This window comes from Limanda limanda, chromosome 18, assembly GCF_963576545.1.
Source record: "Limanda limanda chromosome 18, fLimLim1.1, whole genome shotgun sequence".
Taxonomy (NCBI): Eukaryota; Metazoa; Chordata; class Actinopteri; order Pleuronectiformes; family Pleuronectidae; genus Limanda; species Limanda limanda.
In genome coordinates, this window is record NC_083653.1 from 2,919,419 (window position 1) to 2,943,829 (window position 24,411).

Here is a 24,411-nt window from a genome sequence, read left to right on the forward strand (position 1 = left end):
CTGATCATGTACAGTATGGATGGAGTATGAGGCAGGTGGGCGGGTTCAGATTCATGTGTGTGTGTGTGTGTGTGTGTGTGTGTGGATATAAAGGATATTGGGAAGAGTGGGTGGGTGGGTGGGCGGGGGGGTTGGCAGCATTCCCTAAACATATCTGATGCGATGCTGGATGGAGATGGCGACAAACTAATAAAGATAAAGTAAAAATATAAGTAAATAAAAAACCGCACAAAATCATAACTTGGTCCCCAAAACATTTAAAAATAACAACTGAAGAGAACTTCCTGACAAACACAACCACAACGACCACAACAACACAATGGGAGTCCCATGCTTCAGGAGGTGGGAGCACGACACATGACAACACGTCACATAGGGTGGGGGGGGTGAGGACATGCAACTGGACATATTCACAATACACAAACAGCATCAGAATATATTATAATATATATAATCAACATTCATTACAGCATTAAAAGCATTCATCTGTCTCAAAAGAAAGTTATGTTACAACAAATATATAATTAAACTGAACATTTACTTTCTGAGACACTTTCTATGATGATATTTTCTACTTTTTATATATTTTAAAGTATATTTTAAAGTAGACGAGTCTCTTGTGGTGACAAGAGGAACAACAGGGATTAAGTTTCAGTGAGATTAGATTTTTAAAACAACCAGTGGACTGATGAGGTTCAAACATGACGAACAGTTAAATCATGATGGTAACACAACAGGATAATAAAAAAACAGGGAGTATGTTGAACACACAGATGGATGAGTGGACACCAGATCAGACCACTGGTTGATTAAAGATCTGTGTCTTATGATAAATAGTTTAAGAACATGATGTCTCTACTGAATCAAATATTATATTTATTTAGATAAACCCGACAAAGGGAAAAATTCACACACCTTCACTTATTTTTGACTGTTAATTCCCTAGGTGAACTTCTCAAAGCCATGATTTAGTTTTATAAATGTAAATTTATAAAAATATTTGTATTATCAGGTAATAAGTAATTAATGGTTTAACTATATTAACAGAATTATATCATATTAATCAGTTTTTTACCTCAGACTATGAAGTAAATGTCTTTCTAAAACTCCCTGTGCTGTTTTTCAACTTCACACAATTATCCTAAATAACTATTTACTCACAAAGGTGATTAACTTCCACTCAGGACTAGAAGTAAAAACCTTTTTCAGCCTGATGTAATTAAACCTTTTTAATATCAATAATACAGCGTCGCTCTTTCTCATCGAGTCTTAACTCGAGGAACCAACAGTTGGACGGAGAGAAACTGACCTTTTCCTTGGCCTCTAGTTTGGTTGATTAAAGATCTTTGTCTTATGATAAATAGTTTAAGAACATGATGTCTCTACTGAATAAAATATTATATTTATTTAGATAAACCCGACAAAGGGAAAAATTCACACACCTTATTTTTGACTGTTAATTCCCTAGGTGAACTCTCCAAACCACGGTGTAGTTTTTATACATGTAATTTGATAAATGTTGTTATTATCAGGTAATACGTAAATAATGATTTAACTATATTAACAGATTTATATATCTATTTTTTTCACCTCAGACTATTTAAACTGACGTCAATGTCTTTCTAAAACTCACTGTGCTGTTTTTCAACTTCACACGATTATCCTAAATAACGACTAACTCACAAAGATGATTAACTTCCACTCAGGACTAGAAGTAATTAAACCTTTTTCAGGCAGATGTAATTAAACCTTTTTAATATCAATAATATTTGCTCTCTTATCCATCGAGTCTAAATTCGTGGAATCAATAATTTGACGGAGAGAAACCGACCTTTTCCTCGGCCTCTCGTTTGGTTAATTAAAGATCTGTGTCTTATGATAAATAGTTTAAGAACATGATGTCTCGACTGAATAAAATATTATATTTATTTAGATAAACCCGACAAAGGAAAACATTCAAAAACCTTCACTTATTTTTGACTGTTAATTCCATCTGTGAACTTCTCAAAGCCACGGTGTAGTTTTTATAAATGTAAATTGATAAATATTTGTATTATCAGGTAATACGTAAATAATTATTTAACTATATTAACAGATATATCTATTTTTTTCACCTCAGACTATTTAAACTGACGTAAATGTCTTTCTAAAACTCCCTGTGCTGTTTTTCAACTTCACAGAATTATTCTAAATAAACGACTAACTCACAAAGATGATTAACTTCCACTCAGGACTAGAAGTAATTAAACCTTTTTAATATCAATAATACTCGCTCTCTTTTCCATCGAGTCTAAATTCATGGAATCAATAATTGGACGGAGAGAAACCGACCTTTTCCTCGGCCTCTCGTTTGGTTCGCTCCTCCTCTCTCCACATCCTCTCCTCCTCCTGCTTCACTCGCTCGTCCGCCTCCCGCTTGCGGATCTCCTCCAGCTGCTGCTTACGCCGCCGCTCCTCGTCCTGCAGCTGATGACGCACACAGACACACACACAGACACACACACACAGACACACACACAGACACAAAAGAACGGGCCAAACGGGGGAAGGACACACATGCAAAACGAGAAAACAGTTAGTACAACATGAATTGTGTGTCGTTCATACACAAACCGTGAATACACATCCACTTGTGTTTAACTGCTCCGAGACTAACACGTGTTTAATGGGAAGTGGTTTGATTCGTTTCACAGGACGACTCCAGAGGGGAGGAGCAGTGTGCACTGCAAGCACGTAGCACAGACACACACACACAGACACACACACACACACTCAAGCACACTGCAAATCATGCAAGAACAACATGCAACAGCAACCAGGAGACGGCAGCGTGCAACAACAACAACAACCCTTTTAAAAATTAACATGTTCTGAAATATAATAAGAGCTCAGGCTGTATTTCTCTAATGTAGAGGCTCAGCTGGTCACACACAGATGGATGGATGATGGATGGATGGATGATGGATGAGTGGACCACAGGACTCATGCACAGACTTCCACCTGCCCCCCCCATGTGATGAATCCAGCCATGCAGGAGCCACCTCAGTGTTCACTCAAAACCTCACAGCTAACACGTGTCTCTGCTTCTCTAATCGTGTCTCTACCCCCCCCCCCCCCCCCCCCCCTCATGAAACAACCACAATAGTCCAGACGGGTGGGAAGGTGGGGGGGGGGGGGACAAATAGAAAACACGGGCAGGTGCGCAGCCCAGACAGAAAAACAGGAAGTGATGTAAGAGCAAGGGGAGGATACCCGTCATTAACAGGAAGAACATACCAAGTCTAGAACAGAGATAGCTGGGACAGCAGTCTGCTGCTGAAGAAGAAGAAGAAGAAGAGATTTAAGAGTGAGAGAGGGAAGGAGATAAGGAGGGAGGAAGGAGGATACCCGAATACTGAAAGGGAAAGTGTGGAGGATAAATCTGGCAAAATAAAAAGGAGGGAAGAGGAAGGAGAAACTGAGGAGTAAGAGAGAATTAGAAAAGGGAGAAGGAGGAGAAACAGTAAAGTAAACATTGTTTTTCTACGTGAGCTGATTTTAAAAACGCTCCTTCATCCAACTCCACCACTGCTCCACATGAATCTCACTATCCTCACTTTTCATATAAAATCTGAAAATTTCCTTGATTCCTCAGAGTTAATACAGCAAATCCTGATCAAAAGTACACTGTAAACATTCAGCTGTTCTATCAGTTATTGATATTCCTCCAATTTAAAATAAGTCATCTGGGAATCATGGCCAAATAAACAACCAGAGGACTCATTGAAATTTAGATTGACCCAAACATTAACTAGTTTATAAGGTTTAAATATACGTATTTATATAGAAAAATATATGCTTGATTAACTTGTGTGATGGCCTGTTAGATAAACCTCAACATTAGAAGATTAATTTTAAACATCCAGGTATCACTAAACTATGTGTTGTAACCATAAACCAACAAATTAATAAAATAAATCAACAAGAGGAATTTAAAAGTGTCGACCACAGTATTTGCGTGAAGCAAGTTGGACTTTTTAAATTTCAGTGTCAGAACGGAACTAAGACGATTTCTGACGATGATTTGATGATAACTACAGAATCTAGAAAGTGTAATAATATAAATCAAGCTGAGATGAGATACAGCAGCGGTTCTGTCTAATCCCAGAGTCAGTAAATAAAACACGTCATCGATCTTGAGGTCATGGTTCATTCTTGCTTTGCAACACTTATCCTTCATTTGCATCAGAAGGGAAATAAGAATAAAATCTATAATTTTCACCAGTTTAAACAAAAGTTCAGATCAGAAGGAAACAACCTTTTCCTAAATGTTTGATTAAGCTCCTGATATTTCAATATTTAAAACAATAATTCAACCATATGATGCAAATGCAGCATTTACAGCATCCTCGCTTGCCTGCCAGAACCCCCCCCGCCCCCCCGCCCCATCCACCCCTCCAGCCAATCAGGTTGAAGCAGCTCAGCGTGGCAAAGCGATGACAGAAGCATGTTGCAGATGCACATTGCAGATCATTCATCGTGGCAGCGCTGCCCGGAGGAATCCACGTCCACGTCCAGCTTGTGAAAGACAGCTCTGTCTGTCTGCCCCCCCCCCATAGATTTACATAATAAAGGCTAGATGTCTCGTCTGCGTTGCCGGCCAACGGAGACGAACGTCCGCACAGGGCGGCCATCTTGCTAGGGGGCATCTCGCTCACCCATAACATTGTGTTGGTAAATAACCATAACTTGCTCAATTTTCAACCGATTTTTAAACGGTTTGGTTTGTTATAAACGTCAGAGATGTAGATATGACACTGCATACTTATGAATAATTATGTTATTTTCTAAAAAAAATTGAATAATTTATGCAGTGTAATAACTACATCTCTGACGTTTATAACAAACCATATCTTTTAAAAATCGGTTAAAAATTGAACAAGTTATGGTTATTTACCACTACCAACACAATGTTATGGGTGAGCGAGCTGCCCCCTAGCAAGATGGCCGCCATGTGAGGACGTCCGGCTCCGTCGAACGAGACATCTAGTCTTTATTAACCCCACTTTCTGTCGCTCGCCCTTCCTCGTGTTCTGGAAGCGAGAGACTTGATTTCTGCCAGAAAAACCTTCACATAAACTTTCTTTTTGCAAATTCACCCGTCTTCTCCTCCTCCTCCTCCTCTTTTCTCCAGTCTCTCCCTTCCCCTCCCTCCTCCACCTGCACCCCCCGTCTCACCCTGGCTCTCTTCTCGGCCTCCAGCCTCTGCATGATCATCATGGTGTCCACGTCCTCGTCGTCCTCTTCCTCGTCGTCTTCGTCGCTCTGGTTGGACTCCTGCAGTCGCTTCTGGAACTGCCACTCCAGCATCAGCTTCCTGAGGCGGTCGCTCTCCTCCGCCGTCCGCTCCGGCTTCGCCTGGGAAATAAGAAACAAATGTCAGTATTTCTTTCTTTTTTAAACAATATGCATTTTCAGACTTTCTTTGTCCATTTTTCAACTGTAGACAATGTTGTTATACATGGTATTCAAGTGCAGTGTACAATGCATAGAAAGAACAACAAGCAGTGCTCATTCCAAGAGAAAAAGAGGGGGGTAAAAATAAGAATAAATGGTTGATAACTAGGGTTGCAAAGGGGCGGAAAGTTTCCGGTAAATTTCCGGAAAGTTTCCGGAAAGTTTCCGGAAACTTTCCATGGGAAGTTTGGCTCAGGAATTTTGAAAAAAAAAAACCTACGCAAATAAATTGCTGAGCAATAAAAACATCATTCAAAACTCTATTTTAAAGATGTATGGAATGTTGAGTTTCAACCCTCCACTGTGCATTCTACCATCACATGCACAGATAACTCCCAGCATCCTTCACTCTACAGCAGGGCTATTGAGGCCTGCTGTAGAGTGCAGGACTAGTCAGGTAAGTTTCCATGATATTACTGGGGAAAATATATTAGCATGCTGATTGAGGATTGTTCATCTGTTCATCTAGCCTATTTCCATTCATTTATCCATCAATTGTAAAATATGTTTACAGCGTTTCCAATTGTTTGGATAACTATTTATATCTCTGGCATTGCATTAGTGTTTTTTTACAAACTTTTTTCTCATCTTATTCTACAGAACAATGTCACGTGCACTATCTCATGTGTGGAGGCATTTCACCCCATCCAATGTAGAAGGAAAGGCTGTGTACATTTGCAAATACTGTGCAAAGACCTATGTTAAGAATGACACAAAGATGCAGAAGCATATAGTCAAGTGCCCAAAGTTTCCTCAGGGCTCAAATCAGCCTATGACAAAACAAAATGTTTATATTTATGTCTGTATATGACAAGGTAAATACAGTTAGTATAAATTACCCACAACATTTCCAGTTTATTCCCGTATATTCCCGTTTATTCCCGTTAATTCCCGTATATTCCCGTTAATTCCCATGGAAAGTTTCCAACTTTGAATATTCCCGGAATTTTGCAACCCTATTGATAACACACAATTTATTAAATAAAAAAGAGAAAGAAGAACGAAAAAACAAGCAAAATGAAAATAAACCAGGGATAAAGAAATAGTAATTGTCCACTCCAGAATGTAGTATGTGTTATATATGCTTTTCAGAGAGGATGGTGTATAATGTATGTGAATATGGTTAGGGTTGACAGATTAATAAGTAACCCTCATTGTATTAATAACGCAGAGACAGGACCCCATCGTTTAGTACAGATAGACGTTTGGAGCCTTCATGAATATGTGATTTGCTCCTTGTGAGATGTCCCATACTTTTTGGGTCCATATAATGTATGTGGGGGGGTCAGGTTTTGGTTATACATGGTTATACACTTCAACGCTGCTGTGAGTAGTGTGTTTAGCAGGGACGGGAATCAGCAGGGACCTCCTGATACGATACTATCACGATACTTAGGTGGCGATACGATATGTATTGCGATTCTGTAAGTATTGCGATTCGATATTATGATTTCCTGCGATTTCTTTTGGTTATTTTTTTTTTTTAAATACTGGACCATGGAAAAATGTTGAATCATACCTTCAAATACAACAGTCAAATTCACTTAGAGCTTTACCAGTTTTATTTCAAATATTAACATTAACTTAATGACTTAATAAATAAAAATGTGCCCTATTATTGTATAGCCCCTGTCAACTGCACACAAACTGACAGATTCAGAAATGTATGCCACTTAGGCTACTTTTAAACAATAAATAAAAGGTAAATTAAACAGAATGAATAAAAGTTTACTTAAAATATAAACTTTGAAATAAACAAAAAGTAGGCTATTGTTGTTTGCATGTAGGCGATACAAAGCTAGTGCTTGGGTATGTTTAGATTCTTGTGCAAAAACAAGAGCTGGTCAACATGCTCTGGGGTGATGTTGCTCCCCCCGTATATAAACCAATAAATATGTTTAATAACAATAAAAAACTTTTTTTTTTTTTAAATCGATTTGGGAGGCAGCATGGCGATTTAAAATGTAACTGAATCGATTTTTCCCCCCGTCCCTAATGTTTAGCAAGTATTCTTTGTCTCCTGTCCAAAAATGTCAGTATTGAAATGAGATTGTGACAAAACCAAAACTTATTTTGAGCCAGACAACAATATATCAGACATATTTTGGCATAAAATCGAAACCGAAATGTCAAAGGACTGTTTTCCTCCGGGCTCACCTGCAGGTCCTGGATCTCCTTGTCCAGCAGGTCCACGATGTGAAGCTGCTGCTGCTTCTCGGCCTTCTCGCGGGCGTCCCTCTTCCAGGGGTCCGGGGACAGACTGTCGCTGGTGGACAGCTCCTCCTTGCTGATGGTGATGTACTGCAGGTCTCGCCGCTCGATGGTCCGCGGCTGCTGCTGCGGCAGAAGCTCCCTGATCACCGTGTCCATTCCTACAGTGACACCACAAGTTTGTTTTATTAACGTAGAGAAGATGTGTATTTGTGTGTTTTGAGGAAGGATCTGAATGAAGCGTGTTACCGGCCGGGTGGGAGGCGCTGGCGGGCGGAGGAACGGCCGACCGTGGCAGACTGGCCAGCTTCTCCGGTCGGGCGGGAGGAGGTGGAGGTTGTGGGTGGGGGGGCAGGTAGGGTTGAGGTTGGGCCACAGGTGCCATGGAGGGCTGGTGGTGAGGAGGAGGCATGGACCCTCCGTTGTTGTGAGGCTGGACAGGCATGATGGGGTTGGCCCGGATCTGACCCAGCTTCCTCTCCTGCTCCCTCCTCTTCCTCTCCCTGGGAAATACACAACATCATCATCATCATCATCGTTGTTAGTTTCATCTCTACAACAGGAAGTGTTTGGTAACTTTGTGTGTTTTGTACTGTGGTACCTCTCCTCTTCCAGCCGAGCCTTTTCCTTCTCATACCACCGCTGCTGCTCCTCACGTTTCTTGCGGTCGGCCGCCTGCTGAGCTGCCGCGGGCGAGATGGCAGCGGGCGGCGGCGGCAGCGGCAGCTCGGGCTGGGGGTCGTACGGGTCGTACACCTCGGGGTAAGGGGCCGGCGGTGGAGGAGGGGGAGGGGGCAGGTCGGAGCGCGAGGGCGTCTGAGCCGGATGCGGCTGCACTGACTGCGGCGCGTTGGGCGTCTTCCATCGGCCCGGCCCGGTCTTCTGGTTCGGGTTCTTGTTGGAAGAGGAGGAGCCGGCTGAGAAGTTGAGGTGCTCCTGGCTGGAGGTGGAGGACTCCAGCGAGGAGGACACCTGAGGCTGAGGGGCCCAGTGGTCAGGAGGCATCATACCTGAGGACACAGAGGAGGAAGGTCAGAGGTCACATGCAGGTACGAGAACACTACAAGGTTCAGTCTTTAAACAAGCTCCGTTCACTCAGGTCCATTCAGGCCCTTCTAGGATTTCTGTGATTCTTCATGTCCTCTAATTGGGAATTATCCCGTTTGCAACTAGTGCAAAATGAAAAAACACCAACAATATCAAATGTTATTACATTCAGGGAAACATTTGGATGTTGTCGAGCTCTAAGCTCTCACATAATCTGCCTGTTCATCCTCTTATCTCTGTCTGTCTGAACTCTGGTGTTTCATCCTCTGTAACCTCCATCTCTCGGGGGTTTGTATTGGAAAATTCTACTGTTCCTGTCGTGCCTGTAAGGTCAACACAGGTTCAAATGTATCTGATCATAAGTTCTTCTGTTTTCAAGTGACCCGGGTTCATAAGAGTCAATGAACTGTGTTTGTTCCTGAAACTTTCTCTAAAAATCTATTGTTGGAGATCGTGTCTAGACACTGTCTCGTCAAAGTTCCTGTTTCAAATGCTAAATCTTAAGTTTCTTTATGATGTTATTGATGCTGTGATCAGATGATCTGCCTGTCCACGTGTGCTGTTCATGTGTTTGTGTAAAGTCCCTCTGAGTGTTTTGAGGAACTCAGGGGGGGGCTTCTTAACTGCCAGTTCCTGAGAGACTCTTCGCACTCTCAAGCAGACAGCCTTGCTCTCAGTTTGATTGTGTCCGGAGCTTCGTTAATAAAAGACAGACTAGCTGTTTGTTTGATTCACTCTTTATTCCTGATGACGACGTAAAATTGCCATAACAGGTTCTCACCTCCTGGTGGACCTCGCTGGTAGTCCACGTCTCGGTGCTGGTAGTCCATGTCCCGGAGCTGGTACTCCTGCTGGTAGTGAGGCTGCATGCGCTCGTCTGGCCTCAGAACTCCTGGGGGGGGGTACAGCTCCTCCTGGGAGTGGTTGACCCGCTGAGAAGAGACGGAGAGAAAGATGAATCAAAGGAGAGATGTAGACGAGATGGGAGTGGAGCTTTTTAAACGTTATCTTATTTCTCTAAGATGTTTTCATGTTCAGTTTAGTTCAGAGAAGCTTTTGGCTCAGAAAATCTGCTGAATTATACAATAAACAAAGCAAGCAAATAAAAAAAAAATGCAAATACTTATGCTTTAGACTTTTCTAGACTCTCTAAATACAAATGTTTACGATGCAGCTTTGATCTGATCTCTACCTGCATGCTGTTGTGGATGTTCTCCACCACAGGGAGGCGCTCTCTGTCCTCCATGCCCTGCCAGTGCTGTGGCGGCCCCGGCCCGGGACCCACCACCCGGTCCTGGCTCTTGGAGGCCGGGATGGTGAAGTACTCCCTGGGGTAGGTCTGGGTGGGGATGGGGTAGGCCTCTGGATGGGGAGAGGGGGGGTCATCCTGGGGAATAAAAACATACAACAGATTATTTCTCGTGTCTGGTCTAGAGACTGTGGGTCCTCGAGTGTTCGTGTCACTCCACAGTCACAGAGAGAGAACATTCCTCATGGAGACGCCACCGGCTCCACCAGTGTTTACTTACGTCTGCACAGAGGTTGCCGGTGGAGACGGAGGTGATCTTAGTGCCGGGTCCTCCGGGGTACACGGCCTTGCCTGCAGGACTCTGGTTCTGATCTGAAGAAGCAGGAGGACGGAGAGAGAACTTTTACATTTCATCAAAATGGTGCCGACAGCCGTTCTGATTCAAACCACATTTCAGTGAAAGGCTTAAAAATAAAACTATGGCACTCACTGTTTCCATATCAGGGTGGAGTCGTTAAAGAATAACACTAGTGCACTTTTAGATTGTCTTCCTGTTTCCATAACTACACATGTCAATGACTTGTTTAAATGTCATCATGACTCAAAACGAGCTAATTTACCAACACAGAATTAAACTGGTAAAATGAACTGATTTCTGTGTTTAAAGCCAGAGACAAAGACATTTCAAGTTGTTGCAGTTCTCAGGCTTATTTAACCTACAAAGGCTCAAGTGTGTGAAACTCAGATCTGTGTCTTACTGGCTACGTTGGGGCTGGAGCGGTGGTCGGCGCGGTTCTTCAGGAGCCGGTCCTCGCTGCTCATCTTCTTTGGTTCGGGGTAAGAGTCCCAGCCGGCCTGCGGAGACTCCGGGGAGCCGTTCTGCACCGAGTTGTTGTACAACTCAAAGCCTTCGCTCTTTGGTCGCAGCTTCCCGTTCTTCTCGCGGCCTCGGTCTGACGCTGAGAGAGAGAAGAAGAAAGCAAGGCAGAGTTTTTAAATATCTCAAGTGAATCTTGCAGTACAGGAAAATCACTTTCAATATTACTTTTGCAGTGATTCAAATCCCCAGAGCCAGAGAACGGATTTCTTTCCCCTGTGAGCGACTTGTGTTTGCTCGTATTGCGACGCCCTCAGTCTGTGGGAATCTACGCTCAATGTTTGCTCGTCCAGTTTCTGGATGTGAAGTTTACTGAAGAACGACCAGAGTCCTTCACGCTGCCCGGTGGTTAAACCTCTCTGTCTGCACCGCCTGGAAAATACTGCGGTGGAGGGAGTTTGGGAGAAACACCCGTTCAGCGTCATCCTGGACCACAGACGGGCCGAAGACTTCCTTAATGAACCTCGGGTCACATTCCAGCGGACAAAGACCAGCGAGCAGTAAACTCCGAGCCAAGTTCACATGTGCAGCTTTTCATGCACAGACTCGCACACAGACACAAGCTGCTGCAGCCACAAACACTCATTATATCCTTCAGTCTGCTCCACAGAGAAGACAAGGACTCAGTGTCTGGATACGTCTGCTTCTCTTCCATCATCTGCAACACTTAATCACTGCCATTAACTAATAGAGGAACTAACAATAGTCCATTCATCGCAACTTTGGAAAATCCCTTCTAACAAGAGGAATCTGCAGGTTTTAGAAGCAAAATTTATGACCTTTTAAAATGGCTTTTAATTCCAAGACATGTTAATGTTCTGGTTCTTGTTTAAAGACATTTAGTGAAGTTTATTCTGTAATTTTCTGCATTAAACCATTTAGTGGGTTAGCAAATCAGATCAAGTATTAGCAACTGCAACTATTTTTATGAGTAATTAATCTGCTTCTTTTTGCATTAATTTAATGATAAATAAAATATCCCAAAGAAGTAAGAAATACCCAGTTGACATGTTCCAATGTCAAATCTGAGTCAAGTAAAATAAGAATACAAATAAAAGAATGAAAACAAGGAAAGCAAATTCTGAAAATCCTGAATCCAGAGAATGAGTGAGATAAAAACAGAATAGAGAATAAAGACAGATCTACAGAGACTGTACAACAACAGAAATATCATAAATATGGTTCCAGACTTTGGCGAGTAGTGACTTTAAATGTTTAAAAGAAACTGTGAACATGAGGAAGTGTAGGAAACCTAAACTTCTTCTGTGTGTGTGTGTTTGCTCACCTCTCTGCATCAAGGGGCTCGGCTGGTTGAGGAGAGTAGCCAGCCCGTGGTAAATGGCGCCCTGCTTGGCGACCTCCAGAGTCACCACTGAGCCCGTCCTCGTCATCAGCTCGGCCGCTCTGAACACACACACACACACACAGACACACACACAGAAAAGAGAGCGGGGGGTTTCAGCTGGTGAGACGCTTACAACCTCATGAGAAGTTTCATATTTCTGAAACACACACATTCTTTGAAAGTAGTTTCAGCTTTGAAACTGATTCCAAACAGTTAGAGAACATTGGGGAACATGTTCACATTGTCTCCGACCAAAACTTGTTTATTAACAATGATATAAAAACACAAAAATGATCATATTTGAGAAGCTGGAACCAGAAAGTCTTTGCTCAAAACAACAATCACTCATCAGACTAGCAGCCGATTATTGTTCGGTTTGTTTCAGCTGCACTGCAGATATTTCATGTTGGAGTTAAAGTGCACAACCAATTAAATAAGTACTTTCAGTCATTATGTTGATTAAAAAACACTAGTAATGATTCTTGTGTATTATAAAAACGAGAAGGCAGGGATTATCTGTAATTTGAGTACAATCCCACAATCACAGACACAGACACAGACACACACACTGTTATTCTCCGTGCGTCTGTGCACTCGGCTTTAAACAAATCCTTAAAATCGTTGAGGGGCAGATCACATGAGGTAATGAGCCATGTGTGTTTGATTGGATGGAACTTTGGGAATGTGACTTTCGCCGGAGCACAGGCTCAACATCCACATAAGGAAACATCACAGGATCGGTGTTTTAATTTGAAACACACACACACACACACACACACACACACACGCACACCACAGACCTGGAGGCTGTGAATCATAATGACAGTCTGAAGCTGCTCAGTGGAACCTGTGGGAGTCGGACAGGAGACGACCACAGGATGATACGAGCGCTGGACGGGTCTGAGGCTGAAAGTTATCAGAGCTGCTGATATTAAACCATATCCTCATCCCACCTGCTTTCTACTCACTGAAGAACTTTAAACACGTCGAGTCTGCACATGCTGAGCGAGAGGAATAACTGGATTCATGTGTGTGGGGCGTTAGCTACCGAGCTGTTTCCAAAACACAAACACACACACACATTTTCTACCCGTGCTGTGTGTTCTGAAAACACACTTTTCTTTTTACTTGGACAAATGGGACACAACAACCTCAAGATGCCTCAACCCTGATGTTTGTGGTTCTGTGATGTCACGACAGCATCAAACTTGACTTTTCAAAATGTTTTCGATCCTCAGAATAGAATTAAACCTGAGATTCATCATCGCACGACCATAAATACGTCAATCTGTCAATGTGCGGCGGGTGGTTGAGCATATAAAAGGTTTTAAAGACACCATGTGCCACCCACACTTCCTCCCTGGTGTTTCTGGGCTGGATCACTGGATTCTTCGATGGTTTAATTATAATGTTTAAGTGTCAGCTGGGAATTTCCCCCATTTACAGTTTCAAAAATGGAAATTCGAGCACGAGAGGACATTAAGTACGTTTAACACATCAGGTTCTTGTTGGTTCTTACCTCTCTTGTGACAGGCCGACCAAACTGCGCCCGTCCACACTCAGCAGCTGGTCACCGGCCGCCAAACGCCCGTCCTGCGTGAGCACAGAAACCACAGAGTGAGTCACTGCGTTGCTTCTTCCTCACATTTCTCTGTTATTGTTTTTAATGTTTGTTACGAACCACGTCAGCTGCTCCTCCTTTGACCACCGACTTGATGTAGATGCCCAACTTCTCCTGACCAGCACCCTGCAGACAGAGAGAGAGAGAGAAACTGGGTTAATATCATCTTAATACCAGGTGTGAACAGGGTCATGATGGGTCCTGATCCCAGTAGCCTGAGGTGCAGGTGAGCTGTGACTCTTCAGGACACAAATTACAGTGCAACATGCAACACAACCACCTGGTGGGACTTGTGTGGTCTAATCCTGGTCCAGGGAGAAGCTCTGCTAACATCCAGCCGTGCTGACTGATGATGCTCTGCACCAGGAGGGAGTCCAGCTCCACCAGGAATTTAAAAAGCTCACTTTTTTTTATACAGAGCTAATCCAGAGCGTTGATACTGAGCAGAGCAGAGACAGATTGCAAAACGGTGGTTATCTAAACACCTGGTCTCTTATCGGCGCTAACAAGTTCACCATCATGTCGAACGGAAATATTAGTAGAGCAACAGGAGCAGTTTAACACATTCACAAGAGTTTGTTTCTTTTAGATTCTCTGCTGGTTACAGATTATCTAGAGTCAACGTTTGATGCTCAATCAAGTCTCCCACTGATGAACACTAGATTCTTATTATGTTCCCTAAATCAAATCCTTTCTTTACAGAGCAACACGTACAACGGCATTATGCACGTACAAGCCATAGCGCCTGTGTGTGTCTCTGTCTGTCTGTCTGTCTGTCTCTGTGTGTGTCTGTGTGTGTCTGTGTGTGTCTGTGGGGTGCCTCTGAAGTGGGGAGGCAGTTTAAGTGCTGGCACGTTATCAGACGAATCACAAGCTTTCTTTACCATCTTGACATGTTTATCCTCAGAGTTTGTGCAACAGCAGAACCAGAAACCAGAGGAACATTTCTGAGAAATCATGCATAGCAGAAAATATGCCGTATTTGATTTTACGTTATTCTAAAGCAGGTTTGAGGATAAGCTATTTCAGCACAGACAATGAAAACACAACCTTCACATTGAGAATCACAGCGTGTCTATAAAGTGATAATCGCTGCCACTCGTCAGACCTGGCACACGGAGTCTTGTAAAGCAGAGTTTACACTCAGGTTAATGGCTCCTACTGTTTGCAGGTCACATTTAATACTAGTGGGGATTTATATTTAAAACTACTTCATTACTCTGGCCGACAATGTTCTATCTCTATTTCCAACAGTTTTCCTGCAGCAGGAACAAACTTTTCAATGAGCTGGAAAATATAAATACTGGGTTCAAACATCAAGCTTGTTTTTTTAATTACAATGAGCTTTGTGCTGCTTCCACATCTAAATGAAACAAATACTTTCCTGAGCTTCCACATATTCTCCACTTCATTTCTTTCAATCCTTGCATTTTTCTGTGTTATTTGCTCCAGTAATAATGAAATGTTGGGTTCGGGTCATTAACTCTGTGAATAGAGACTTTTTCTGTTTGCTGCTCCGTCTATTGTCCACAGATCTGTTTCCCAGTTGCTCCACAACAAAAAGGCAGCAGAGACTTCAGTCCTTCAAACTATTTGACCCTCGATGTTTCAGCTCTTTCTCTGAATGTGTGTGTGTTAGCGTTTTTTTGTGTGTGTGCTTGTGTGTGTGTGTGTATATGTAATAATGAGGCTGGATTCATGCAGGCACGAATTTCCTGTGAGTGACATTACAATGAGAGACGAACAGTGAATCACTGCGACTGTTTTATGTCTGTTGAACATTACAGAAGACATTGAAGAGCCTCTTTCCAAATGGAGCCACAGCTTCGTGAACTTCTCGTGAGGACGGACGAGACAAAACAGGCTCCAGAGACACTGAGGGACTGTTCCTGTCCGTCAGCGTAACACAACTAAAGTTCAAATGTGAATATGAGCAACTTCTCAAAGCTCAACAGTGGAAATCAGTGCAGCACATATCCGCTGCATCACGGGGGAAGATGTTTAGGTTGAGAAGACGATGGATGCTAATAAATAGACAGCTGTGTTTAGTGGTGCACACATAACTTCATCCAGCAGACATGGAGCAACAATAAGATGAATTGTGAGTCCTGTATTTACTCGTTTTTATTGTCCACAAACTCCTGAGGGAGCTCTTTTATCAGCCAAATGTTCCACCAGCTGCTCTGAGGACTATGTGAGCTTGTTTCCTATGAAACAGCCGCCTGCTGTGGTCAAACACAATGTTGTCGATAATGTGAAGTATTAAGTCTTCCTGCCACACGGACACTGACGAGCTCCGAGCTGAGCTGAGGAGACGTGGGCGTGTTGAAGCGTGCGCTCACAGCAGGTCTGTGGCAAAGTGGAGCCATAAAACTCGGGAGCTGATGTTGAAGCGCCGGGTCAAAGCGAAACCAGATGTGCAACTCGTCAGAAACGCCGACAAGTGATCAACACAAACACACAACGCTGTGGTAACAACACTCACTCAACTGCTTCGAGACGACAAAAACACTCACTACGAATAAACTAACTTATGTCTAATAGAAATCAGTTAAATCTGTAAGAAAAGCTAAAAAATGCCCGAGGCAGGTTCAGGGTTTGATGTCCTGTGATTTAATGGGCAGCTCTGTTTCTTTAAAGAGCTCCGACACAACAAATCAAACGCACCTGAAGCTGCCAGGCCTGAATTAGAGGAAACGGCCTCGGGCTTCACGCTCTGGACTCGACTTTTTAAAAAGAAGTTCAGATCTCCTCCATGACGCAGGTTACACTCAGTAACTTCTCGACTTCACGCACATTCTTTTATCGGAGATTATTTTTATTGTCTGCTCTTTAGCTGGTGACAGTGTAATAGGTTTTTATTTGTCTTGAATGCTCTTAACTACTGTGTCGTAAACTTTGTCATGTCAGGAAACACTTAAAATAAACAGTGCACCAGACACGAGAGCTGCACAACTGGGCTGAATTTAAACATCAGTAAACTGCAACACAGATACAGACGTATAGAAATGATTTATTTAGAAAAGTTTGCAATTGTATTCCTGCAACTGTCTGCACATTGGTTTCTTGATGAAGTGCTGCAATGTGATTAATTATTGTTCCATCTGACGATTTTTTTCCAAATCAATCTTCTGGTTATTTGCTCTTTATCTTTTATATATATTTTTATATAGATATGTTTATGTCTAAATAAATGTTACTTTGTATAAATATTAGGAAAAGTGAGTAAATAAGAAGTAAATAGTGATTAAATATATATTGTTTTTTATAGTTTTTTTTATAGTCTGATTCTGAGTATGATTATTTGAGATGAAGTCTTTATAGATCTTGTTCTGTCCAATTAGCCCAATGGAAATAGCAGCGTGGAAAGTTTTAATATAAAAAAGTCCTTGAGAAAAAAAGACCCTGCAAATAAACAAATCTGAATTTGTAGAAATGTAAATTATAATGTAACAGATACAGACGCATAGAAATGCTTTATTTAGAAGAGTTTGCAATTGTATTCCTGCAACTGTCTGGACATTGGTTTCTTGATGAAGTGCAATGTGATTAATTATTGTTCCATCTGACGATTGTTTTCCAAATCAATCTTCTGGTTATCTGCTCTTTATCTTTTATATATTTTTATATAGATATGTTTATGTCTAAATAAATGTTACTTTGTATAAATATTAGGAAAAGTGAGTAAATAAGAAGTAAATAGTGAGTAAATATATATAGTTTTTTTTATAGTTTTTCTTATGTTTGTTGTATTTATTGTGTTTTTATGTTTCTATGTTCATTGTATGCACCAATAACTGGAGCAAATTCCAGGTAGGTGTAAACCTACTTGGCAATAAATACCTTCTGATTCTAATTATTTGAGATGACTTCTTTATAGATCTTGTTTTGTCCAATTAGCCCAATGGAAATAGCAGCGTGGAAAGTTTTAATAAATAAAAGTCCTTGAGAGAAAAAGACCCTGCAAATAAACAAATCTGAATTTGTAGAAATGTAAATTATAATGTAACAGATACAGACGCATAGAAATGATTTATTTAGAATTGTATTCCTGCAACTGTCTGCACATTGGTTTCTTGATGAAGTGCTGCAATGTGATTAATTATTGTTCCATCTGACGATTGTTTTCCAAATCAATCTTCTGGTTCTTTGCTCTTTGAGACGACGTCTTTAAAGATCTTGATTTATCCAATTAGCCAAATAGAAATAGCAGCGTGGAAAGTTTTAATAAATAAAAGTCCTATAGAAAAAAAGAGCCTGCAAATAAACAAATTTGAATTTGTACAAATGTAAATTACCAACACAACCTTCAGTGTTTCCCTCTGAACATCAGAGTCACCGTGACGTGATATTTTTCTTTGAGTCTGACTAACGATGAGAAACTAACGTGGACATCGGAGCCACAGAGTCGGGGAGACGCGGCGTCACCAGCCTCCGATGTGCGGCGGACAGATCTACTGTTAACGCCGACTGGCAGCGCAGCGAGATCACAGCTCTCAACACGTCGAGCTGCTTTCTGGAGCGTCTCTGAGGGATAAACCACTTCCTCACGAGAGGTGGTTTAAAAGCCAGAGGTGTTTAAAGGCACCGAGCAGCCACAGAGGTGTTTCTCTGTCATTAGGTGGATTAAACATCTCTGGGCACGTTCACACTCACTTTGATGGACATCTCCATAATCCTCCTTTTTTTTAAATTATTGCTGCATCTGCACAGGATTATTTTTAAGCCTTTGTGATTCTTCAGAGCTCAACTGAAGTTTGCTCCCGACCTGAAGCTGAGGTTGTCTCATCAGATAAGAAACACCGAGCAGAAGTGGAAGCAGGGTTTTTTAAAAATTGATGAAGGACTAAAAAGACGATGGTGCATGTGACCTTAAAACATGAAGGGAGCAGAAATGGGCGAGTTTTCAGGGAAGATTGATGCAATGAGCTCAAGTGTTGAGAGAGAGACAGAAGAAATTCACACTAATAATCACAAGTTATTGATTTGCAGCCTAAATGCAAAGATGTTCTAGTTTTATTTGTTGCAGGATTGATGTAATTTGGAGGAAACAAAAAGCATAAAGAGAGATGGAAACTGGAAGATTTGTGATTTATAAAAAGCTTAAGGAAATAAACTGCGAGTTGAAAGTCACTCAGCAGAGCCGACGCCCAACAGCCAAATTCACTAGAGCCAGATATTTATTTGGATCTGAACCAAATTAAGAAACAGTAAACGATATCAGATCCGTAAACAAAAAAATCAAGAGCCATGAATTATTATTATTACATTTTCTGGATTCGCCCCCTGATCTGGATCCACAACAAAAACTTTATGGATGACAAACAAACTCCATGGCAGATGTAATGATGATTCATGTTTCGCTGTAAGCTTTTCTTTGCATGTTGATCAAACCAGGTCAACGCACTTTCCATCATGACCAAGCAGTTCTCTGTGAAGCTCACTGCGGGTTCATCTACCAGGAACCACTAAGTGCACGTCTGTCCCTGGTTTTCCACACTGACCTGACACAATGTCTCTCCACCACAGACACACAACACACACAACACAGAGATGTTCTCATCCGTGCACCTCCTGCTTGCAGCTCTACAGGAAAGCCCGTGTAACTGTGTGTGTGTGTGCGGTACATCCTCCCATTGTCCCAGACCTCACAGGAGGCAACGCTCTCAGAGTTTTGTTCCACTTTGAGTTTGATTCTGCAAACACACAAACCTCCAATACTTCAAACACACAGAACCAGGGCAGCTCTTTGAGTTTGGAGGGGAAAGGTTTTCAGGTTCTTGTTGTTCTGGACCTGCACAGAAGGATTGATCTGTTCTTTAAAGATAAAAGATAAATGAGTAAACACACTAACACGGGCGGAGGAGGACGAGGAGGAGCGGGAACAAAGTTTCCTCCGCTCCAGCTGGGAGCTGTCCGGAGGAAAGAAACACAATACTGCACAAACGCACACACAAAGTAGTGTAAAAGGAACAAATCTGCTCAACCACACAGAAAACTCCGGACAAACAAAAAGAAAAAGAGCTTAAAATAACTTCTCAAACATTTGTCATATTTAATTAGCTCAAACACTGCCCTGATAAACTGGTTTTACCAATGAGGGACAACAGAACTGTCTTTAAACCGCAGTTCTCACCACACTAGATTAAAAACTCTCCTGAGAACTTTCTCACAGAACTCTCTCTGTTTTTTTTCACCACCTGTGTTTCGTGTGTGTACTTTAGTTTAACCATTATCCGAGCGTCCCTGAAAGCAAACAGTGAAAAGTGAATCCACACCGGGCCACTGTCGTCCACACGTGTTCAATGTTCAACCCGCTGCTCAACACTGCAGCGTGCAAGTCAGACGAGTGTGTGAGCAGCTAAAGGAGGTGAAGAAGAAAGACTATTTGAGCCAGAACACAAGCAACAAGGGGAAATAAAACATAATAAATCTAATAAAATAAACATAATAGGCTTTGTTATTACACACACAGTCATAAAAGTTACCTGGTCTCTCCGGCCCACCACAGAAAACCACATGCTGCAGCTGCTCGTTAGTGTTGTCCAGACCGGTTCACACCGGGACGTCCGGTACTCAGACTGTTTGAATCCCAGGCTGCTCTTCAACCTGCTCACATGCGGCTACACGTCTGAAAAGCTTCCAGCTCCGCCGGACGCCACAAATCCATTCAGCTGCCGTTCAAACCCCGCGATTAACGAACGGAAACGCGAGATAAAGAAAGTACGAAAAGTTGTGGAAATGTAGCGCAGGTCATTTTTAAAAGAGAGAAATAAATCAAATAAGGATTTAAAAACTGTGAAGATTCCAGCGCGTGTGGTGGAAGAAAGCTGCAGTAAATTCCTCAGAAGTTCCCAAGTGCAGAGGAATTCCTCCACAGGCTCCTAATGACCGAGTGTTTGTGAGGAAGCAGAGAATCCAGGCGCAGATCCAGAGGTGAGGAGTCGGCCGGCTGGTCGGACTGAGGTGGAGCGCACACACACACACACACACAACTACACACCCCACACAACCAACACACAACTACACACCCACAGGGTTATATAACAGGACAGCGCTCAGACCAGTTTACCGACAATTCAAGCAGCTGTTTGACAGAATTCTCCCTACCTGACTTTCCCATCCAACCCACACACACACACAAAGACACACACCCATTCCTCCACACACACACAGACACACACCCATTCCTCCGCCTACTCTCCTCCCTGTGCGTCCACACAGCTTCAAAAATAAACAGAGCAATGAGGTTTCCTCAGTGCGTCCTTCCTTCCCGCTCTTCCTCTCCACACACACACACACACTCAGACTCAGACAGCCCTCAGCAGTAAACTCTTCTCTCAAGTCAGAGGAAAACACTCCACTGGTCAGAATGCTTCATTAAAGAAGCATGAGCACACAACTTCAGATCACGATGCATCACCACACCTCTTCTGACAGGACACAACAACACAACACAACCACCAGAGTCCAGCGATTCTTTCCTGAGGAATCACACGTGAGGAAAAGTCCTTTACACAGAATTACACAACCGTCTGACCTTCAGGTGCAGGGTTCCCCCTCACTTCACCTTTATTTGCTTTATTTAATTAAAATGCATGTGATCTGGGACACAGTGCACAGCGTGGACCTGCTCTGGGGTTTTGTGGATTCCACACAAGCTGCTCAGATAATCCCTGATGTATTATAATCCAGACAAACACACACCTGTGAGCTGGTATTGACGAGTCAAAGGGATAATGATTAATTCAACTGCTCAGGATGAAAGAGCTCACTGTCGTCCATATGAAACTTGAGGATGAAGTTGTTTTAAACTCTTATGATTGATGATGGCTGGATTGACCACAGGTCTTTTGGTGGGTTTCAGGATTAGTTTCATTTCATGGATCTTGTGTTTACTTCTCTGTTACATGTGCTGGGAAGACCTTGGCAAAAGAAACCAGAGCTGCAATTAACACCACAAAGTTCTAAAATATCAACATTAAATTCTCATTACACTTTAATAACAGCGGCTGCATTTCCTCACTCTGTTTTAATGTTAACAGACATGTACAGGGAAAAGGTTTTCCTGCTTTTCTGTGTGAGTGCTGCAATATTGGTTTTAGCCAGCAGGGGCCGCAACTGAGTCATATTGATATGTAATTAGGGATAATTTTTCTAAATATAACCTGCACCTAAACCAAGATTACAAGTGAAACCTCTTAAAGTGAATCCAACCTAAATCCTCCTGATCTAATTAGTCAGTCCGATCTAATATAGTTAACGCAATTTTGTTAAATTTGCATCAAACAAGACGGTAAAACACATGAATCTTAATTCATTTTCACAGCTGCCCTGAATCTGTGAAGTTAAATATTGACGCTCAGTGTCGAGACGATTCATTCGCCCACGATTCGTGAAATGTATCAGAGGTGTGTGAACAAACTAACACAAGGACAGACGCTCACTGCTGTTAAAAAACAAACTTCAGACCAGGATCCTGTCCAGGAGTCGTCCAGACGTTTCTCTGTTTAGTCTCTGCTCTGCTGTCAGTGAAACCAGTTCAATCAGAAACAGCAGTGTGTCGCCCGGACGCACACAGACACACACTTCTGTTCTTCTGTCTAGAAGAAGTTCATTTCTTCAGATCAGCTGAAGTTTGATTTAACGCTTTACACACACACAGACACACACATAAACACACACACACTTCCAGGTGGCGTTTCCTACCTTGGCGGCCACAATGCTGAGGCCCATGCCGTTGTGCTTCTTCAGGGTTACCGTGACAACCTCCGGGTCTTTCCTCATTGGCTGAAAATAGAGAGAGGGACAGGAGAGAACAACTGTTAGTGAGGATGAAACCTCTTCGATGGGTTTAGATCAGCCAAGAAGAAACTCAACAATCGTCCTCTGGCGCGTTTCCTCTGAAATGCGGAATATGAGAAAAATTGAGACTGGAGTAAAAAGAGGGAGGGATGGGAAAAGGGAGGGAAGGAATGAAGGAGGGATAATGGGGAACGGGGGAGACCACAGAGGAACCTGTGGTCGCTGGAACCGAGTCAAGAATGAGAAACCACATCATGGCTACCCGCACACACCCACACACACAGACACACACACACACACACACAGACACACACACACACACAGACACACAGACACACACACACACAGACACACACACACACACACAGACACACACAGACACACACACACCCATACACACAGACACACACACAGACACACACACAGACACACACAGACACACACACACCCATACACACAGACACACACACAGACACACACACTCCTGGCTGGAGAAAGAGACAGAAACAAAGACCAGAGCGAGGTTTCCCACATCTTGAAAAAAGTGTATTCTGTCAAAGGAGACTCCAACACAAATAAGCTCCCGTCAGACGTTGACATGTCTCTAACGCATTGTGTATTTTTGTGCGCTTGTGCGTCGGCCGTCGTGTGTGGCTGGACGCCGCTCAGACGGGAGAGACGTCCGATGTGTGTTTCTGCAGGAACTCCCAGAACCACACAAAGCAACAGGAACCACACGACAACTACAATACAACTACCGCTACAACAACACTGCAGTTACACTAGAAGACGAGTTAGACGACAACAAGACCGCAACGACTGCAACTACACGACAACGACCGCCCAGCTGGGACTTCTGTCCGAGGAGAAACTGAAACCAGATGTTGACTCGTGGTTTGATTTCTTTTAAAGCAGCTGCACTACACACAAACACTGCTGTGATGCTAACGTGCTACGCTAGCTGTCCATGCTATTCTACATAAACAGGAAATAAGTTCCACATTCACAAGAAGCTTCTGCCTCATTTCTCCAGAACCAGTTTGACCTGTAGTTGTTGTTTTTTTAATTGACTAGCGCATGTGCTCGAGTATTTGTGTAAACGTGTGCAACTTCTACCGCACACACACACACACAAACTCTCACAATGTTGGTATGTAAACAAACTACATCACATCAACTCTGCTGATGTGGATGCAGGACAAAACTCTGTTCATGGGGGGGGGCACAAGAGCCTGAACACACACCATTAATCAACGTGTGTGTGTGTGTGTGTGTGTGTGTGTGTGTGTGTGTGTGTGTGCGTCTGTGGGTGTGTGTGTGTGTGTGTGTGTGTGACGTCTGCATTATGTCGAGACTGCAGTCATGAAATAGTAGAGCAGGGATAAACAGACCAATTACAGAGGAAGTGGCTGTGTGTGGAAGTTTGTTTCATTGTGTGTGTTTGTGTGTGTGTGTTGCATCTGCTGAAGTAACTGTAATCACTGCCTACAAACTACGAGACCACACACACACACACAAACACCTTTAGGGTTGTTAATCAGTCTTCTATTTATTTCCTGGAGACGCATCTGAAACTTAACAAGTGGACAAAATCTGCTTTTGTCCCCAATTGACATTAACAGGTTTTTAGTCTGAAATATGTCCTCAAAGGGAAACCTATATAAATACACACACTATCACATACAGACACTATGACACACTCACACTATCACACACTCACAGGATCCAAATTCAAAGCAACTTCCAGATTTAGACTTTTC

General features: G+C 42.6%; 1 protein-coding gene across 4 annotated transcripts in view; it reads right to left on the bottom strand.

Moving 5' to 3' along the window:
• Positions 1-24,411, bottom strand: part of afdna (afadin, adherens junction formation factor a) — an 86,995-nt gene that overhangs the window by 7,435 nt on the left and 55,149 nt on the right. For all 4 annotated transcript variants that reach the window (XM_061091058.1, XM_061091056.1, XM_061091057.1 and 1 more), the window contains 13 exons: positions 22,556-22,636; positions 13,907-13,972; positions 13,745-13,818; positions 12,166-12,284; positions 10,762-10,962; positions 10,284-10,375; positions 9,947-10,141; positions 9,536-9,686; positions 8,309-8,717; positions 7,957-8,210; positions 7,654-7,868; positions 5,218-5,397; positions 2,332-2,466 (listed from right to left, as the gene is read on the bottom strand). In XM_061091058.1, coding sequence (XP_060947041.1) covers positions 2,332-2,466; positions 5,218-5,397; positions 7,654-7,868; positions 7,957-8,210; positions 8,309-8,717; positions 9,536-9,686; positions 9,947-10,141; positions 10,284-10,375; positions 10,762-10,962; positions 12,166-12,284; positions 13,745-13,818; positions 13,907-13,972; positions 22,556-22,636 — 2,172 coding nt within the window. The remainder of the gene's footprint in view (positions 1-2,331; positions 2,467-5,217; positions 5,398-7,653; positions 7,869-7,956; positions 8,211-8,308; positions 8,718-9,535; positions 9,687-9,946; positions 10,142-10,283; positions 10,376-10,761; positions 10,963-12,165; positions 12,285-13,744; positions 13,819-13,906; positions 13,973-22,555; positions 22,637-24,411) is intronic.